The 15,079-nt window shown below is 41.9% G+C and overlaps 1 protein-coding gene across 1 annotated transcript in view; it reads right to left on the reverse strand.

Moving 5' to 3' along the window:
- gnai2a (guanine nucleotide binding protein (G protein), alpha inhibiting activity polypeptide 2a) overlaps positions 1–15,079 on the reverse strand; it is a 249,281-nt gene that overhangs the window by 148,292 nt on the left and 85,910 nt on the right. The window contains exon 2 of the mRNA XM_038812350.1: positions 195–237. Coding sequence (XP_038668278.1) covers positions 195–237 — 43 coding nt within the window. The remainder of the gene's footprint in view (positions 1–194; positions 238–15,079) is intronic.

A 15,079-nucleotide genomic window follows, 5' to 3' on the forward strand; every position in this document is an offset into this window, starting at 1 on the left:
CTGTTTGACACCCCAACTCGTATTTCAGTAAGAACATCCTCATTTGGACCTGAAGAGTTACTGCCATCTTTCATACCAAGGCATTCTTGTGGCCTGGAAGTGCTAGTAATGGCCTATAAGACCATAATAAAACAGTGCACTCGTGAGGGCAAAACAGACTGGACATTCATCAAAACATCAAGAATAATACTTACTTCATCTGTTTCACAATTGTGCTTTTCCCCGATTCTCCAGCACCTGCCAAGACAAAATAACCGATTGCTTTCAAGAACTTGAATTTAATAATGAAGTATTACAACATAACCTCTTAAGACTGTACAGTAGTTAACATTTTTCAGTACACTTGGTTTGTATTGATTCAAGTATACTTAGGAAGTGATGAATTGCACTGAAGTAATTTAGCTACCACTCTATTCAGCACACTAATGCTGATGTAGATGAGATAGTTTGCTGCCATAGATGTTGGAGGGGGAGGGAGGGGAAGAGAAAAGATTTCCCGTATGTGCACAGGCATCATTTTTCCCAAATTCATTTCTTTTTTAATTGTAACTTCTCTAATTGGGGTACCATTGTAAAATCTATCCATTGTATGTATAAAGGAAGACACTTGTTGCGGGATGGAATTCAACATAATTCTGATGATTAAAAATTCTTTATTGGAATTCAATAAAAATTTCGCAACTAAGTGGAGCAATGAAATATCCGATTAAATGAAATTGTGCAGCAAATGAACATTCTGTTCCCAAAACAGTAACAGAATTTTGTATAATTTACTGAACTGCAGCCACTGCAAATTAATTGCAATTAATTTTTGAAAGTGCATTCATTGTCCTCCACTTAATTGAGCATCAATGTAACCAGACACGCACACCACAAGGTATAGTGGCTAAAACACATCACAAGCTGTAAATATTACCTCGCACACCAGAAGTGAAAATAAATCAATGGCAAGACATTTTATAAATGAAGATAATGCTTGACTGGAAATTGGCTAGAGATGAAAAGTTGAAAATCATCCAAATAAGTCAGTTGATTTTTTTATTAAACCAATTCAGCCCTACAGGTGAGCACTTAATGCATTGTCTCACCTTCCCTAACCTGCGTTTGTCGAATAGCAATCTAATCAGCAATTGATACTGTTGTGTTCTTTTGCTTCAATGTCATGCGGTACAGTGGGGAGCACGGGAAAGAGATGGGTGAATAAGTTTCCAAGTGTTTTTGGGGGGGGGGGGGGGGGGGGGACACATTTTTATAGCATGTACGCTGAAGCCAAACTGCAGAAAAATTAATTGCTGCTCCGAATCCCTTAGCACAAAAATTCCTCAAAAATGAAATTTTGGATGAATAGACTTTGCAATTCCTAGGTCAATAAACAGCACTGGAAATTCAAGTGAAGTCGAAGTTTGCCGACCGATGGTGTAACATTTATCTTCTGCTCAATTCTCATCTGTTCTCCCTCAGTTTAAAAAAAAAAGATTTGATGCACATATTTTATTTATAGCACTGGTCTCTGCCCCAGAAGGACAACCACCAGTACCATAAAAGACAGGAGTTGTCAAATATTTGGTGTGAAAGTACATCCTGTTTCCTCTAGTAAATATATGCAATAAATTGAAAATTCTGTATTCAACATTTTGGGCCCAAGTTACATGGCTCACCAGGTTTACCAAATTCTTACTGGCAGACAGCCCAACACCTGCAATAAACCATGGATAATAATTTTACTCTTACTAATAAAAGTTGACCTAGTTCCCAAGACTCTGGGCAAAATGAAATACCCCAAATCTGGAATTATCCCTGATGACCTCCTCTGGGCTATTTCTACTGATATCAGGTCTTCAAGTCCCACGCTCGGTTCATTCAATGACTAACAGTGTCAGTAACTTTCTCTTGGGCTTGCGTTTTATTGGTGTACTTCGATGTATCAACATTTCAATTTGATTGCAGACTACAATACGATCAATGTCGTGTTAAATATTCATTTTTCCCCCCCCATATTCATCTCCGATCCCCCAACCACATGTTTCACAGCAGTGCGTCATTCGCTGGCAGCAGGATTCTCTCTTTCCGCCACTTGTCATTGGAATTTCCAATTGAAGCCACCCCATGCTGCCAGGAAATCCATGGGTGGGGTGCGCTGCCAGCAGGAAGAGAGAATCCCAACGGCCGGAGATTTCCAGCTCAGATGAAAAGCAGGAGATGGCATACTGTGCATTGCAAAACGGTCTTCCATTTAAAGGTAATAATCTCCTCAGGCAAAGGGATAGAAAATATATTGACCTCACCAAGTTGCTATGGGAGCACCAGCATCAACAAGTGGGTTGACAGCAAATCTTGTTGATGTCGGAGACTTCACTGAATGAAGCTTCGGAATGTTTGACCTTCTTTGATGAAATTCTGAACTCAATCAGTGATTAATTAATCTCAAAAGGAGCGGCACGGTGGTGCAGAGGACCCAGGTGTGATCCCGGCCCGGAGTCACTGTCCGGAGTTTGCGCATTATCCCAGTGTCTGCTCGGGTCTTACCCCCACAACCCAAAGATATGAAGGCTAGGTGGACTGGCCACACTAAATTGCCTCTTAATTGGATTTTTAAAAATAGAAACCTCAAAACTGGTCATTTCAAAATGAAGATAAGGAATTATTCAATGGAGGGAGGCACGGTGACGCAGTGGTTAGCACTACTGCCTACGCCATTAAGACCCAAGTTCGATCCCGGGTCCAGATCACTGTTCGTGTGGAGTTTGCACATTGTTCTTGTCTGCGTGGGTTTCCTCCCCACAACCCAAAGATGTGCAGGTTTGGTGGATTGGCCACGCTAAATTGCCCCTTAATTTAAAAAAAGGGGGGAAAGGGAATTATTCAATTCTGTTAAATAAAAAATTTAAATTTTGATTTTTTAACATTGGTGCTTAGTTTACATTCTGTGGAGGTGTACATAGGTCATTGGCGGTATTGTTTACGAGTTCCAGGTGTTTCACCTCAAGTTCAATATCTTATCTCACATAACGCACCATTCCAGGAGGCTTAATGTTTGTGGGAAATGATACAATACACAGTTAATGTAACAGCAGACAAATGCCAACAATGGGTTCAAAGGAAAGCAACACAGCACTGAAATAATATGGGTAACTACCTCAAAAGATGACAAAGCTTTGAAGTGTAGATCTTCTCCACCACAATCCCAGAGTTTATGCAATTATACACCACTCAAAACTCTTGACATAATCAATAGCTGCTGCAGACCTATCAGGTCCCAGTGTTCTGCAAGATGAACCATTCCTCCTCCTCCTGCCCAGTGTCCATCCCACAACTAAACAAATCTCTTGCACACCAATGCAACATTAGCAGCTTAAAGCTACCAATTTATAAAAGTTTGCGACATTTATCACAGAATATTACAGCACAGAACAATGCTGCTCAGTCCATCCTGGTTTTTTTTTGAAAGTCCCATCCAATTAGTTCCAACTCTTTCCGCTAAACCCCAAATATTTTCCTTTTCAAGTTTATCTAATTCCTTTTTGAAAGTTACTACTGTATCCTTGCAAAACATTTCCATGGTGAGAGCAGTAAAATCGAGCATGATGATTTTATAGTTGCAGCATAAAAAAATTTGCCCCACAAGGAGCAGCTACTACTTCAAAATGTTCCTTAGAAGAGTTAGTGGGCCTCGCCATTTCAGGCAGTGTACTCTGGGGGAATGACTGGACAGGCTGTCATACATAGTAGAGAATGGAGTTTAACTGCTGACTGGTTAGGCTATTGTGTTTGTAATAGATCTGTATGTGCTAACATTCTTCCTGCTGATTGGTCACCTGTGCTGAATGGCTGGCAATATAGAACATAGAACAGTACAGCACAGAACAGGCCCTTCGGCCCTCAATGTTGTGCCGAGCCATGATCACCCCACTCAAACCCATGTATCCACCCTATACCCGTAACCCAACAACCCCCCCCTTAACCTTACTTTTTTATTAGGACACTACGGGCAATTTAACATGGCCAATCCACCTAACCCGCACATCTTTGGACTGTGGGAGGAAACCGGAGCACCCGGAGGAAACCCACGCACACAGGGGGAGGACGTGCAGACTCCACACAGACAGTGACCCAGCCGGGAATCGAACCTGGGACTCTGGAGCTGTGAAGCATTTATGCTAACCACCATGCTACCCTGCTGCCCATGTTTCTTGAATAAGGGTAGCTAGATGTCACTGATAAGGGGGTCACTCTCTTGAGGGATGGTGTGGTGGCAATCATCTGCCTTATGGAGTTGATCACAGTCAACCTCAAATTTGTAGATCTCAACGCCGGCATCTGAGGCCTTTGGATCTCAAACTTTCTGTACCTGGGGAAAACGGATCAGCTGAATTCTAAGAAATTAATCAATGTACATGTTTGGATGATTTAATTTAAAATAAGGCCTTCAGTTTTATAAGGGGGGAAATATGTTCAATTGCTCTGGTCTGATTATACGAGTCTGTTTTAATATTTATATTCTGCCCAGTGCTCAAGTCTAAACCCAAGGTTAACCAGAGGAAAGTAAGCTGACTTCCATTTCCTTCTAAAGTTTGAGATAGAGGCATGGATCAGGCATTTTAAAGCACTGTGAATATCATTCGTTACACACACACAGAAACCAGTTCATGTCTGCATAGACCCAAGATGTAAAATATACAACACTGGTGATTCTTGATATAAGAAATAAAGCGGCCTTTCTGCTCAATATTTTTTAAAAATAAATTTAGAGTACCCAATTCATTTTTTCCAATTAAGGGGCAATTTAGCGTGGCCAATCCACCTAGCCTGCATATCTTTGGGTTGTGGGGGGCGAAACCCACGCAAGCACGGGGCGAATGTGCAAACTCCATACAGACAGTGACCCAGAGCCGGGATCGAATCGAAGACCTCGGCGCCATGAGGGTGCGGGACTATCCACTGCGCCACCGTGCTGCCCTCTACTCAGTATATTAACAATTGAATTTGAATTGAAAATATAAAAGTACATCAGTCGTCAATCTAATTTACAGAGACAGGCACCATGGCATGTCTAATTTAAATGTCATAACTTGATCCTTTGAAGTTTTATCAAGGTGATCGGACCCGTTTACAAGGCAGCAGTTAATAAAACTTTTTTAAAATTGATGTTTTGATTAAGGGTCTGTATCTGAAATGACTTGATCATTCTCTTACAGATGCCAGCTGACCAAATAGAGTGTTTCTAACATTTTCCGTTTTTATAGAAAAAAATTGATGTTACAGAGTAGCCCAAAGGAAACCTCAGCCTGGATAAAACCATCTGAATATCTCAAAATCAAACTGTGTAGTGCAGAACCCTAATAAGCGTAAATTGCTCCCCACCAAAAGGAAACCATAATGAGGGTCACCTAAAAACAAGCAATTTGTATTCTCAATATTTACACCTCCAAAAAACATCAGTTTTAACCAGCCTGTGCAATGAATGTAAAACATCTGAAGACTCAATCTTTCATGGTCGGTTGAATTCTCCATGCCTCATCATTGGCAGGCGGCAGGATCTTACAACCCCTGCCATCAGGGAAAGCAGAAGATCCCACCGGCGGGAACGGCCAAAGTATTCTGACCAGAATCAGAAATTACACCTCAGAATACCTTCAACACACAGGCCCTTTGGCCTGATCCTACTTTCCTGACCATCCCTGGTGTACATTTCAAACATTTTAACGTAACACCTCTGGCCTGCAGAAGCATTATAGCACTTTTGTTTCAACACCCCCCGCCCCCCCCCCCCCCCCCCCCCAACCTTGATTTTATAATAGGGGGTTTCCACCCCTAATTTGATGCCATTCGAAGTGCTATTCATGCTTTGCAAATGGTGTAAGTAATTTTTCAAATAAAATTATTATTTTAACATAAATTTAGAGTAATCAATTAATTTTTTTTCCAATTAAGGGGCAATCGAGTGTGGCCAATCCACCTACCCTTCACATCTTTGGGTTGTGAGGGTGAGACCCACGCAGACACAGGGAGAATGGGCAGTGACCTGAGGCCGGGACCGAACACAGGCCCTCAGTGCCGTGAAGCAGCAATGCAGTGCTAACCACTGTGCCGCCGAGACGCCCTTAAATTACTTTATTTTATAGTTAAATCAATGTCACATCACAGACATATGATACCTATTTAGTGGTAGGATTCTGCTAGAGTATGGTGTCCACTTAAGAGGCACCACAATTTAGGAAAGATGTTGAGGCTTAGAGAAGGTCGAGAGGGAAGCAAGATGAGAATTACATGGAGAAAGAGAGAAGTGATGACTGGTTTACCTCAGGGTAAAGAGGTTTATGGGCAAATTTAAGATGTGCATTGAAACAGAAGGGTTTTGATAAATGATACAATCCTTGGCCAAACAATGTTTTGTTTAAAGCAGACAAAGTTTGAGGTTTAATATGCTTACCAAGTGAATAAAGCCACAAGATTCCATGAGAACTTACATCAATCTTGTACTTGAACATTCAAGTATGAAGTACATGTGAATTAACAGGCAAACTGTCAGACATACACCACACACTAAGTGACAGATGCGACCAAAATGAATTCCATGGACCTCTCAACAACCTAGATGTTAGTCACACCACGAGTCAACCAATCTCGCTGAAACTTTGCCTCACTCATGAGGGGTTTCCAATCAATTTTGCCTTGGAATTCTCTCCAAAAGTCACTCCAATTCAGATGGTTTCAATGATGGCCAAAATTGTAGCGTTTCAATCTCACTTTCTAAGACTTCCATAAGACATACGAGCAGAATTAGGCCACTTGGCCCATCGAGTTTGCTCTGCCATTCAATCATGGCTGATATTTTCTCATCCCCATTCTCCTGCCTTCTCCCCATAACCCCTGATGCCCTTATTAATCAAGACCCTATCTATCTCTGTCTTAAAGGCACTCAGTGAATTGGCCTCCACAGCCTTCTGCGGCAAAGAATTCCACAGATTCACCACCCTCTGGCTGAAGAAATTCCTCCTCATTTCTGTTTAAAGGATCATCCCTTTAGTCTGAGATGGTGTCCTCTGGTTCTAGTTTTTCCTATAAGTGGAAACATCCTCTACACATCCACTCTATCCAGGCCTCACAGTATCTTGTAGGTTTCAATAAGATCCCCTCTCATCCTTCTAAACTCCAACGAGTACAGACTCAGAGTCGTCAAACGCTCCTCATACGACAAGTTCTTCATTCCAGGGATCATTCTTGTGAACCTATTTCATTCTCCTGGACTCGCATTTACTCAAACATTAACTTACAAACATTGTACAGCTCTTCGGTTTTGCCATGCAAGCAGAACACCACTGCTCCAGAGAAGTACTTTGTCCCAACAGCATAGAGTCACCACCCATCAACTACCACCCTGGAGCTTCAGTATTTCTTTCGAGTCCACCAAGTCTACTCCCCATAGCCCTTTCCCTGCTCCTTTCTTTGAACTTATCTGACCCTTGCTGCTGTCCCTTGTCTTTGTCCCTCACCTGGAACACTTGTTTGCTGACTAAAATATTGACTGCTCATTGACCCTTGAACTGATCTGGTGACCTATCAAAACACTCCATGAAAGTTGCACCCTTGTTATGCGGCAGGAATAAATGTAACAGTGGAACATCCTGTCCCTCAAATGTGGTATTCTCAACAGACAGCTAATTTAGCACACAGATACAGCAAAAATGATTTCATAACACAGTTTCCAACAGAACAGTTGGTAACTACAAATTACAGATTATGGTAATTTTGCAAAAGAATCAGTGACAAGGTGAGTTTTTTCTTTAAAACCACAGATCAGCATCTGGAACGCAGTGTAGAAAATTTGATGGAAGCAAAAACATTAATAATTTTCAAAAAGGGAAGTGGATAATAACTATTTCAACAGGATAAACTTGCACAGCTATGGGGAAAGGGCAGGGGAGTGGAAGTAACTGAATATTCCTTTCAATGATCCAGCACAGATAGAGCGGGCCAAAAGGCAGCCTCCTGTGCTATGTCATTCTATGATTCTAGTTTTCTAAAACAAGCGGAGTCAAAAATTCCTCAGCAAATTGAATCTTGACAGAACACAAGATACGTGCAATGCCATGACTTCCTGCGTTCAGCAGTAATATGGCCATTGTTAAGCCAGCTGGCTAGATCTCAATGCTAACAATAGGTGCAGTGGCATTGGGTGTAGCAAGTACACTTAGCAATGTATGAAACTGCCAAGGTTCAATCAATAAGCAGAAAGGCGGCAGTGAATCCCAGAGGATCAAGAAAAATGAGCTACGTTCAGCGAATGCTCCTATGTCAGAAAATATAAACACTTATAGATCAGTAAATGGTAGAGGGTCACAACCACATTTGCTGGCAATGTAAAATAAAACTACATAACCTCACCACAGTGAAGAGACAAACAGGGCAAGGAGTGCCAATCCTACTTACAAAATGATTGCCTATTTTAAGTAAAAAGAATAGTAGAGTGGCTAATTTATTTCCAAAAGGTATTATGTAGCCAGAACGGATGACTGGCAACATTTATCAAGACTGCAGTATACTCAAGGGAACCTTGAAGGCATTATAAATGAATGAAATTGTTTCATGGAATGTCACGTGAACCTCAAGCATAATTAACATCTACACACTTTTCTATTAAAGGGAGACATACTATGTTTGTATCTCTTTCTCCCTCCCCCACCACCACAATATTGATCAATGACACATCAGCCTAACCCATTTCCTATTTGTGGGGGGAGTCCAAAACACAAGATCTTAAAAATAAGAGAATCAAAAATAAGAGAATTTCGGAGAAACTTCTTTGTCCAAAAAGAGTGGTCTGAATGTGAAATGAGTTACTACAAGGAATCCTTGTGGTGAACAGCTTAGGTATGTTTCGATGGAATCTGGATAAGCAGAAGGAAAGAAATAGAAGGACTTGCTACTAGGGTCAGGTGTTGAGGCTGGTAGGAGGCTGGTGTGGAGAATAAATACAGGGGTAGCCCCAGTTGGGTTGATGGTTTGATTTTACATTGTAGACTTTAGGCAATTCTATTAATATAATTCTTATTGATGGACAAATAACCACAATTTGTTTTTGACCCACAATTGTCCACACTGTAAATAAACTGGAACCAATTCCTGGTGTTCTAAATATATTGCAATCATTTTCTGCTTCCCATCGATTTGCATTTTGTTAATTCCCATGAATTTTGCATTTTCTGCACTCACCGCAGCTACTGAATGGATAAAGAGGGCATTGCGCGGGAATTATTTAACCAAATGAGCCCAGATCATGATCAGCTGTTAGTACGGAAACGCTGTTCAGCTGGTGAGATGCACATTAACAGGACTGCAAAGCCATGGGAATTAAAAGATTACTTTGACATGATAGTTTATAGACCGCCCGGTAGGGGCGACTGACTAAATACCAGCTGGGCATCAGGTGTGAATCACTAGCTGAGCATAACAAACTGCTTTATAAACTTGTGAATTTTTTCCATTTAAAAAAAAAAGCATAATAAACAACTGGTTTGCTGTTAATTTATTCAACATTTAAAGTTTATATAGAGTTTGATATGACTCCAAACTCTGAGCGGATCTATAATCATTCAGCAGAATCTCACATCATCTTAAGGTACCTCAGGATATTGGGGGCCTCTGATCAAAGTAGCCTCTCAAGTGAGAAAGATTCCTCAAAAAAGGTATCTCGATTTCAGCAACGTGTAAGGAGGTCCCAAGAAGTCATTTAGCTCTCTGTATTCATATCAACTGACATCTCAAAGTAGTTTAATTCCCATGGACTTGCAGTTTGGTTCATGTGCATGTCACCTGTTGAACAAGAGTTCTCCTTATGTCAGTTGATAATGACCAGAGATTAATTGTTAAATGCCCTTACACTTCAGAGTAACTGACCTAAAAATAGCCAATGGCAAAAGTCAGGAAACATGTAGGGTTAGCCTTCAAATTTCAGAGGTCCACAGCAATCCTTGGCCCTGCCCATATCAGCCTTTGGAGAGTTTTACTTCTCATTTTATTTCTAGTTTTATCCCAGCTTAGATAAAGCAACTCCAACTGTACTTCCACATCATGCCCTTACTTAACATACATTACATTTTTTAAAGCACTTGCTAAAAGCTTAGTCAAGTTTATCGTACTTTTAAAAAGAATTTAGAGTATCCAATTAATTGTTTCCAATTAAGGGGCAATTTAGCGTGGCCAATCCACCTAGCCTGCATATCTTTGGGTTGTGGGGGCGAAACCCACGCTAACACAGGGAGAATGTGCAAACTCCACTCTGACAGCGACCCAGAGCTGGGATCAAACCTGGGACTTCGGCGCTGTGAAGCAGCAGTGCTAACCACTGCGCCACCGTGTTGCCCAAGTTTATAGTACTTCTAAACCTATCATATCAAGGTTGGTAGGCAAGTTAATGTTAAAGCTTCCTCAGGACAAAAATTGAAAAATAGGTACTTGTCAAAACAGGCGACAAAATCTTGCCAATACAAGCAGATATCTCTTTGGCTTCTGAAAAAAACTGTGCCCTTGTCAACCTTAAAATCTGTGAACCTCTTCAATGTTAGAACACTCCTGTGAAATGCCTGGATAGTTGACTGCATTAACAGGTGCTATATAAATGCCAGCTATTGAGTGGAAAAATCATGATTTTTTTCATTCATTATTGGATTTATTGTCACACGTACTGAGGTACAGTGAAAAGTATTTTTCTGCGAGCAGCTCAAACAGATAATTTAGTACATGAAAAGAAAATACATAATAGGAAGTTTGTAATTATTAGAGCTGTATACCCAATGAAGAGAAACTATGCAAATCTATCAAAGCATTCAGCCAAAATCTTTTAACATAAGTAGATCCAAAACGAACCCTCATTTTTATGGGATAACAGACCCAATAAGCTTTCATACAATTTAGGCCCAACTTGGGAAAGAAAGCGGAGAACTCCTTCCTCTCTTCACCCTCCCCACCAACTTGGCACGACAGAAAACAATCTGGGTGCATTTTTCTGAATTCCCATTTTCTAACCATCATCTGTGGTACGATTTTGTCATGATGTGGAGATGCCGGCATTGGTCTGGGGTGAGCACAGTAAGAAGTCTTACAACACCAGGATAAAGTCCCAACAGGTTTGTTTCAAACACTAGCTTTCGGAGCACTGCTCCTTCCTCAGGTCAGTGGCAGGACCCATTCACCTGAGGAAGGAGCAGTTGTCCGAAAGCTAGTTTCTGAAACAAACATGTTGGACTTTAACCTGGTGTTGTAAGACTTCTTACGATTTTGTCAGACCAACCTATGCCTGCTCATATGAGGGACAATGTGTAACAAAAACAGGTGAATGAGAAGATTCATAAATCAGGGTGGCATCACCCCAAAAGAGATACTTTTCCAACTCTTCCTCACAATCCCATCCCCTCCTGTTCTCTCATTGATCCCTTGGCCGGCCCTTCTGATTCGCCCTTGCCTTCAAACCTGAAGGCAGCATTCGAGTAATGGAGAAATAAATGTACTAGTACATGTATGATGTATACACAAAGTGCAATATAGGTATGCTATGTATCTTGATTGCATGTCTGTTGTGGGTTATGTAGGCAGCTTTGTGATATATCAGTAACTCTACATTTCAAATAAAAAAGCTGGCTGTGCAGCGAGTAATGGAAGTCTGGAAGTCAGCAAGCATCTGTGGAGAGTAATGGCATTAATGTCCAGCTAGAATGCTTACATATCAATCCTCCACCACCCATCCCACCCCCAAATACCTCCTCCTTCAGCAGTGTTTATTTTTTTTAATCATGCAGCTGTAAATTACATTAAGGAACATACATCGAAAATTGGATTTTCCTTTATCCATCCCAGAACATCCTAGCATAGGAGTCCTGGCTAAAACAAAGAGTGGCATGAGAAAAAAAAAGTCTAAAAATTGAAAACACCCCAATTTACTCCACAACACATGAATCATCCCTTACCCCCACTGAAAACAAATCTGATAAACATCACTCGCGTCAGCTACCTTTTTCAGAATAACTGCCATCTTCACAAAAATTACAGAAAAACTACATTCCAAAAGGCTGCAGGTCAGCTGAAAAGATTTCTAGTTTCCACAACTGAACTTATAGACATTCTCAATCAGCAGAGTCAGTGTAACCATTATGGAAGGAATTGGTAAGGGTCATAACCTACCCTAAGAATTCTTAAAAGTAAATTAAGCTTTAGGTTGGATGCCGTACACAAATAAATCACTCCGAAGCAAAGTTTCAAGTACGTGCAAAACTCAATTGAATCACGAGGTCAATAGGCATGCTGGGCAGCACGGTAGCATAGTGGTTAGCACGATTGTTTCACAGCTCCAGGGTCCCAGGTTCGATTCCCGGCTTGGGTCACTGTCTGTGCGGAGTCTGCACGTTCGGCCCGTGTGTGCGTGGGTTTCCTCTGGGTGCTCCGGTTTCCTCCCACAGTCCAAAGATGTGCAGGTTAGTTGGATTGGCCATGCTAAATTGCCCTTAGTGTCCAAAATCGCCCTTAGTGTTGGGTGGGGTTACTGGGTTATGGGGTTATAGGGATAGGGTGGAGGTGTGTAGGGTAGGGTGCTCTTTCCAAGAGCCGGTGCAGACTCAATGGGCCAAATGGCCTCCTTTTGCACTGTAACTTCTATAAATCTTCTGTGATTCTACAAATGCTTGCTTCGTGCTCATGGTTTGAAGATTGCACTCAGTGACATTATGACCATTGCTCTAGGACACTAGAGCTCATGCATAAACCCAAGAGGACAAGTGGCTCAATTGATTTATTCTATGTGAAAACGAAACAGTCAAGTGCACTGAACACAGTAAGCCCCAACATTTCTGCTTCATTACTGTAGACCCTTAACTAATTTGCTCCAGTACAATTTAAGCGCGGATATCTAATCAACACGGAAAGTATCCCCCATACACATGATCCACAAAAGAACACCAACAAATCCAGCCCATGGATCACACCAGTCTACTCTCAATCAAAATGAAAATGAAAGGAGTCATTTGTGTGAAGTAATGACACTTACTCATCAATTACCCATGCATTGATGTGCAGTTTACATCCCATTAGGACCACTCAGCTCCAGACCTTATTCTAGCCTTGAATCAAACATGGACATAAAAGCTGTATTCCATGTATGAGGTGGAAGAACGTGGCCCCTGACATAAAGGCAGCATACCAAATTCAGCTGCAAGAAGCCGTAATAAAACTAAAGTCAATGGGATCAAGGGAATATTCCTCAGTTGCTAAAATTAAACCTGTCACAAAGGATGATGGTATGGTTGATAGCAGAGAATCATCTCATCCAAGGACATTGGTGTAAGAGTTCCTCAGGATAGCATTCAGCACCATTCGCAATTCCTTTTAATCAAGGAGGTTGATGCCAAATGCAATGGACCGAGAAAATATCCCGGCTGGGGAAGTTGGTGGTGGTAAATGCACACAACAGTTCACCACAAGGAGATAGGATACAACCATCACCTGAGCCCCGTGGGGGATGTTCAGTTGATTATGGCCAAGATTGATAATTTTTTTAGACTCCAAGGCAATCTTAGAGATAATGGTTTTGAGTGGGAAAGTGGCGCCATGATTGAAGATCAGCCTTGATCTTTTTGTACGACAGCAAACTCGAGGGGCTGGCTGCATAGCCTAATCCTGTTACTATTTCTTATGTTGGCATTCAATGCCTGAATCCGATTCCCCCCCATGCCCAAGCTTTCAACACACCTTTCTCTGGTGCCCATCTCTGCAATGCCCTCTCCAAATTCCTTGTGTCCATGAAACCCAACTCCTGCTCCCCTCACTCTATTCCGACTAGAATACTGACCACCTAACTTCTCTTCCTGGATCCATGTCGGTTAATAGTGTTAACTGTTCTTTCTGCCGGTATTTTCTCACCTTCTTTCAAATCTGTCATCACCCCCAGTAAAGTCAAACTGTGACCCTGTATTTTTGCGGACTACAATCCCATCTCCAATATCCTTGACAATGCTGTCAGTGCCCAAATCTGTGCACACCTGTCCCAGAACCCCACACTCCAATTAGCTTTCCACCCTGTCACAGAACCAAAATGGCTCTCAAAGTCACAAACCACATGCTGTAACTGTGACAAAGGTAAATCGTCCCTAATATTCTTTCTTGCCCTGACTGCAGCCATTGACACAACTGACCACACCATCCTTGCCCAATGTTCTCCCCATCGTCTAGCTGCATGGGATTGCACTTGGCTGCTGACATACTTTTCTAACCTGTCACAGCTGGACTATCATTTGATGTGTCTTCTCTTCCCATTCAGGCGCTGTCAACTCTGGAGTCCATGAAGGATCTAAAGCTTGGCCACTACCTGCTATTTCTCATCTAAAAGTTGTTTCCCTCCAGCATCATTCGAAAACACTGCATTACAGTTTTCACATTCAGCAATAACCCGAGCTCTACCCCACTACACATTCGCTATGACAACTCCATCATCTCTAATCTATCAGACTCTTTGTCACCCAATACCGCACAAGCAGAAATTTACAGATAGTTCTCTCCCCTCCCCTCACTGGGAAGATCAAAGCCATCGACTTCAGTCCTCTTCACAAATTTCTTACCCAGCCACCTCCTCCATCCTGCTCCCCGGCAATGGTCTTGGACTGAACCAGACTGCTTAAAACCTTGGGTGTACTTCTTGACCGCATAACCACATCATCATGAAGACTACCCACTTCCACATCCATATTGTAGAACCATAGAAACATACAGCCATAGAAGGCGATTCATCCACGTTTCCATTGCTGGTTCTTTTGAAGAGCAGTTGTACTCGGTGCCAGATCCTCACTTTTTTAAAATATATGTTTAGAGTGCCCAATTCTATTTTTCCTTTAAGGGCCAATTTAGCGTGGCCAATCCACCTACCCTGCAAATCTTTGGGTTGTGGGGGTGAGACATGGGGAAACAGTGACCGGAGACCGGGATCAGGTCCTCGGCGCCTTGAGGCAGCAGTGCTAACCACTGTGCCACCGTGCCACCCCAGATCCTCACTTTTTGTCTGTGATGCAACTCCGCTCCTGCCTCAGCTTTATGTTGT

The sequence above is a fragment of the Scyliorhinus canicula genome, chromosome 11 (genome assembly GCF_902713615.1).
Source record: "Scyliorhinus canicula chromosome 11, sScyCan1.1, whole genome shotgun sequence".
NCBI lineage: Eukaryota > Metazoa > Chordata > Chondrichthyes > Carcharhiniformes > Scyliorhinidae > Scyliorhinus > Scyliorhinus canicula.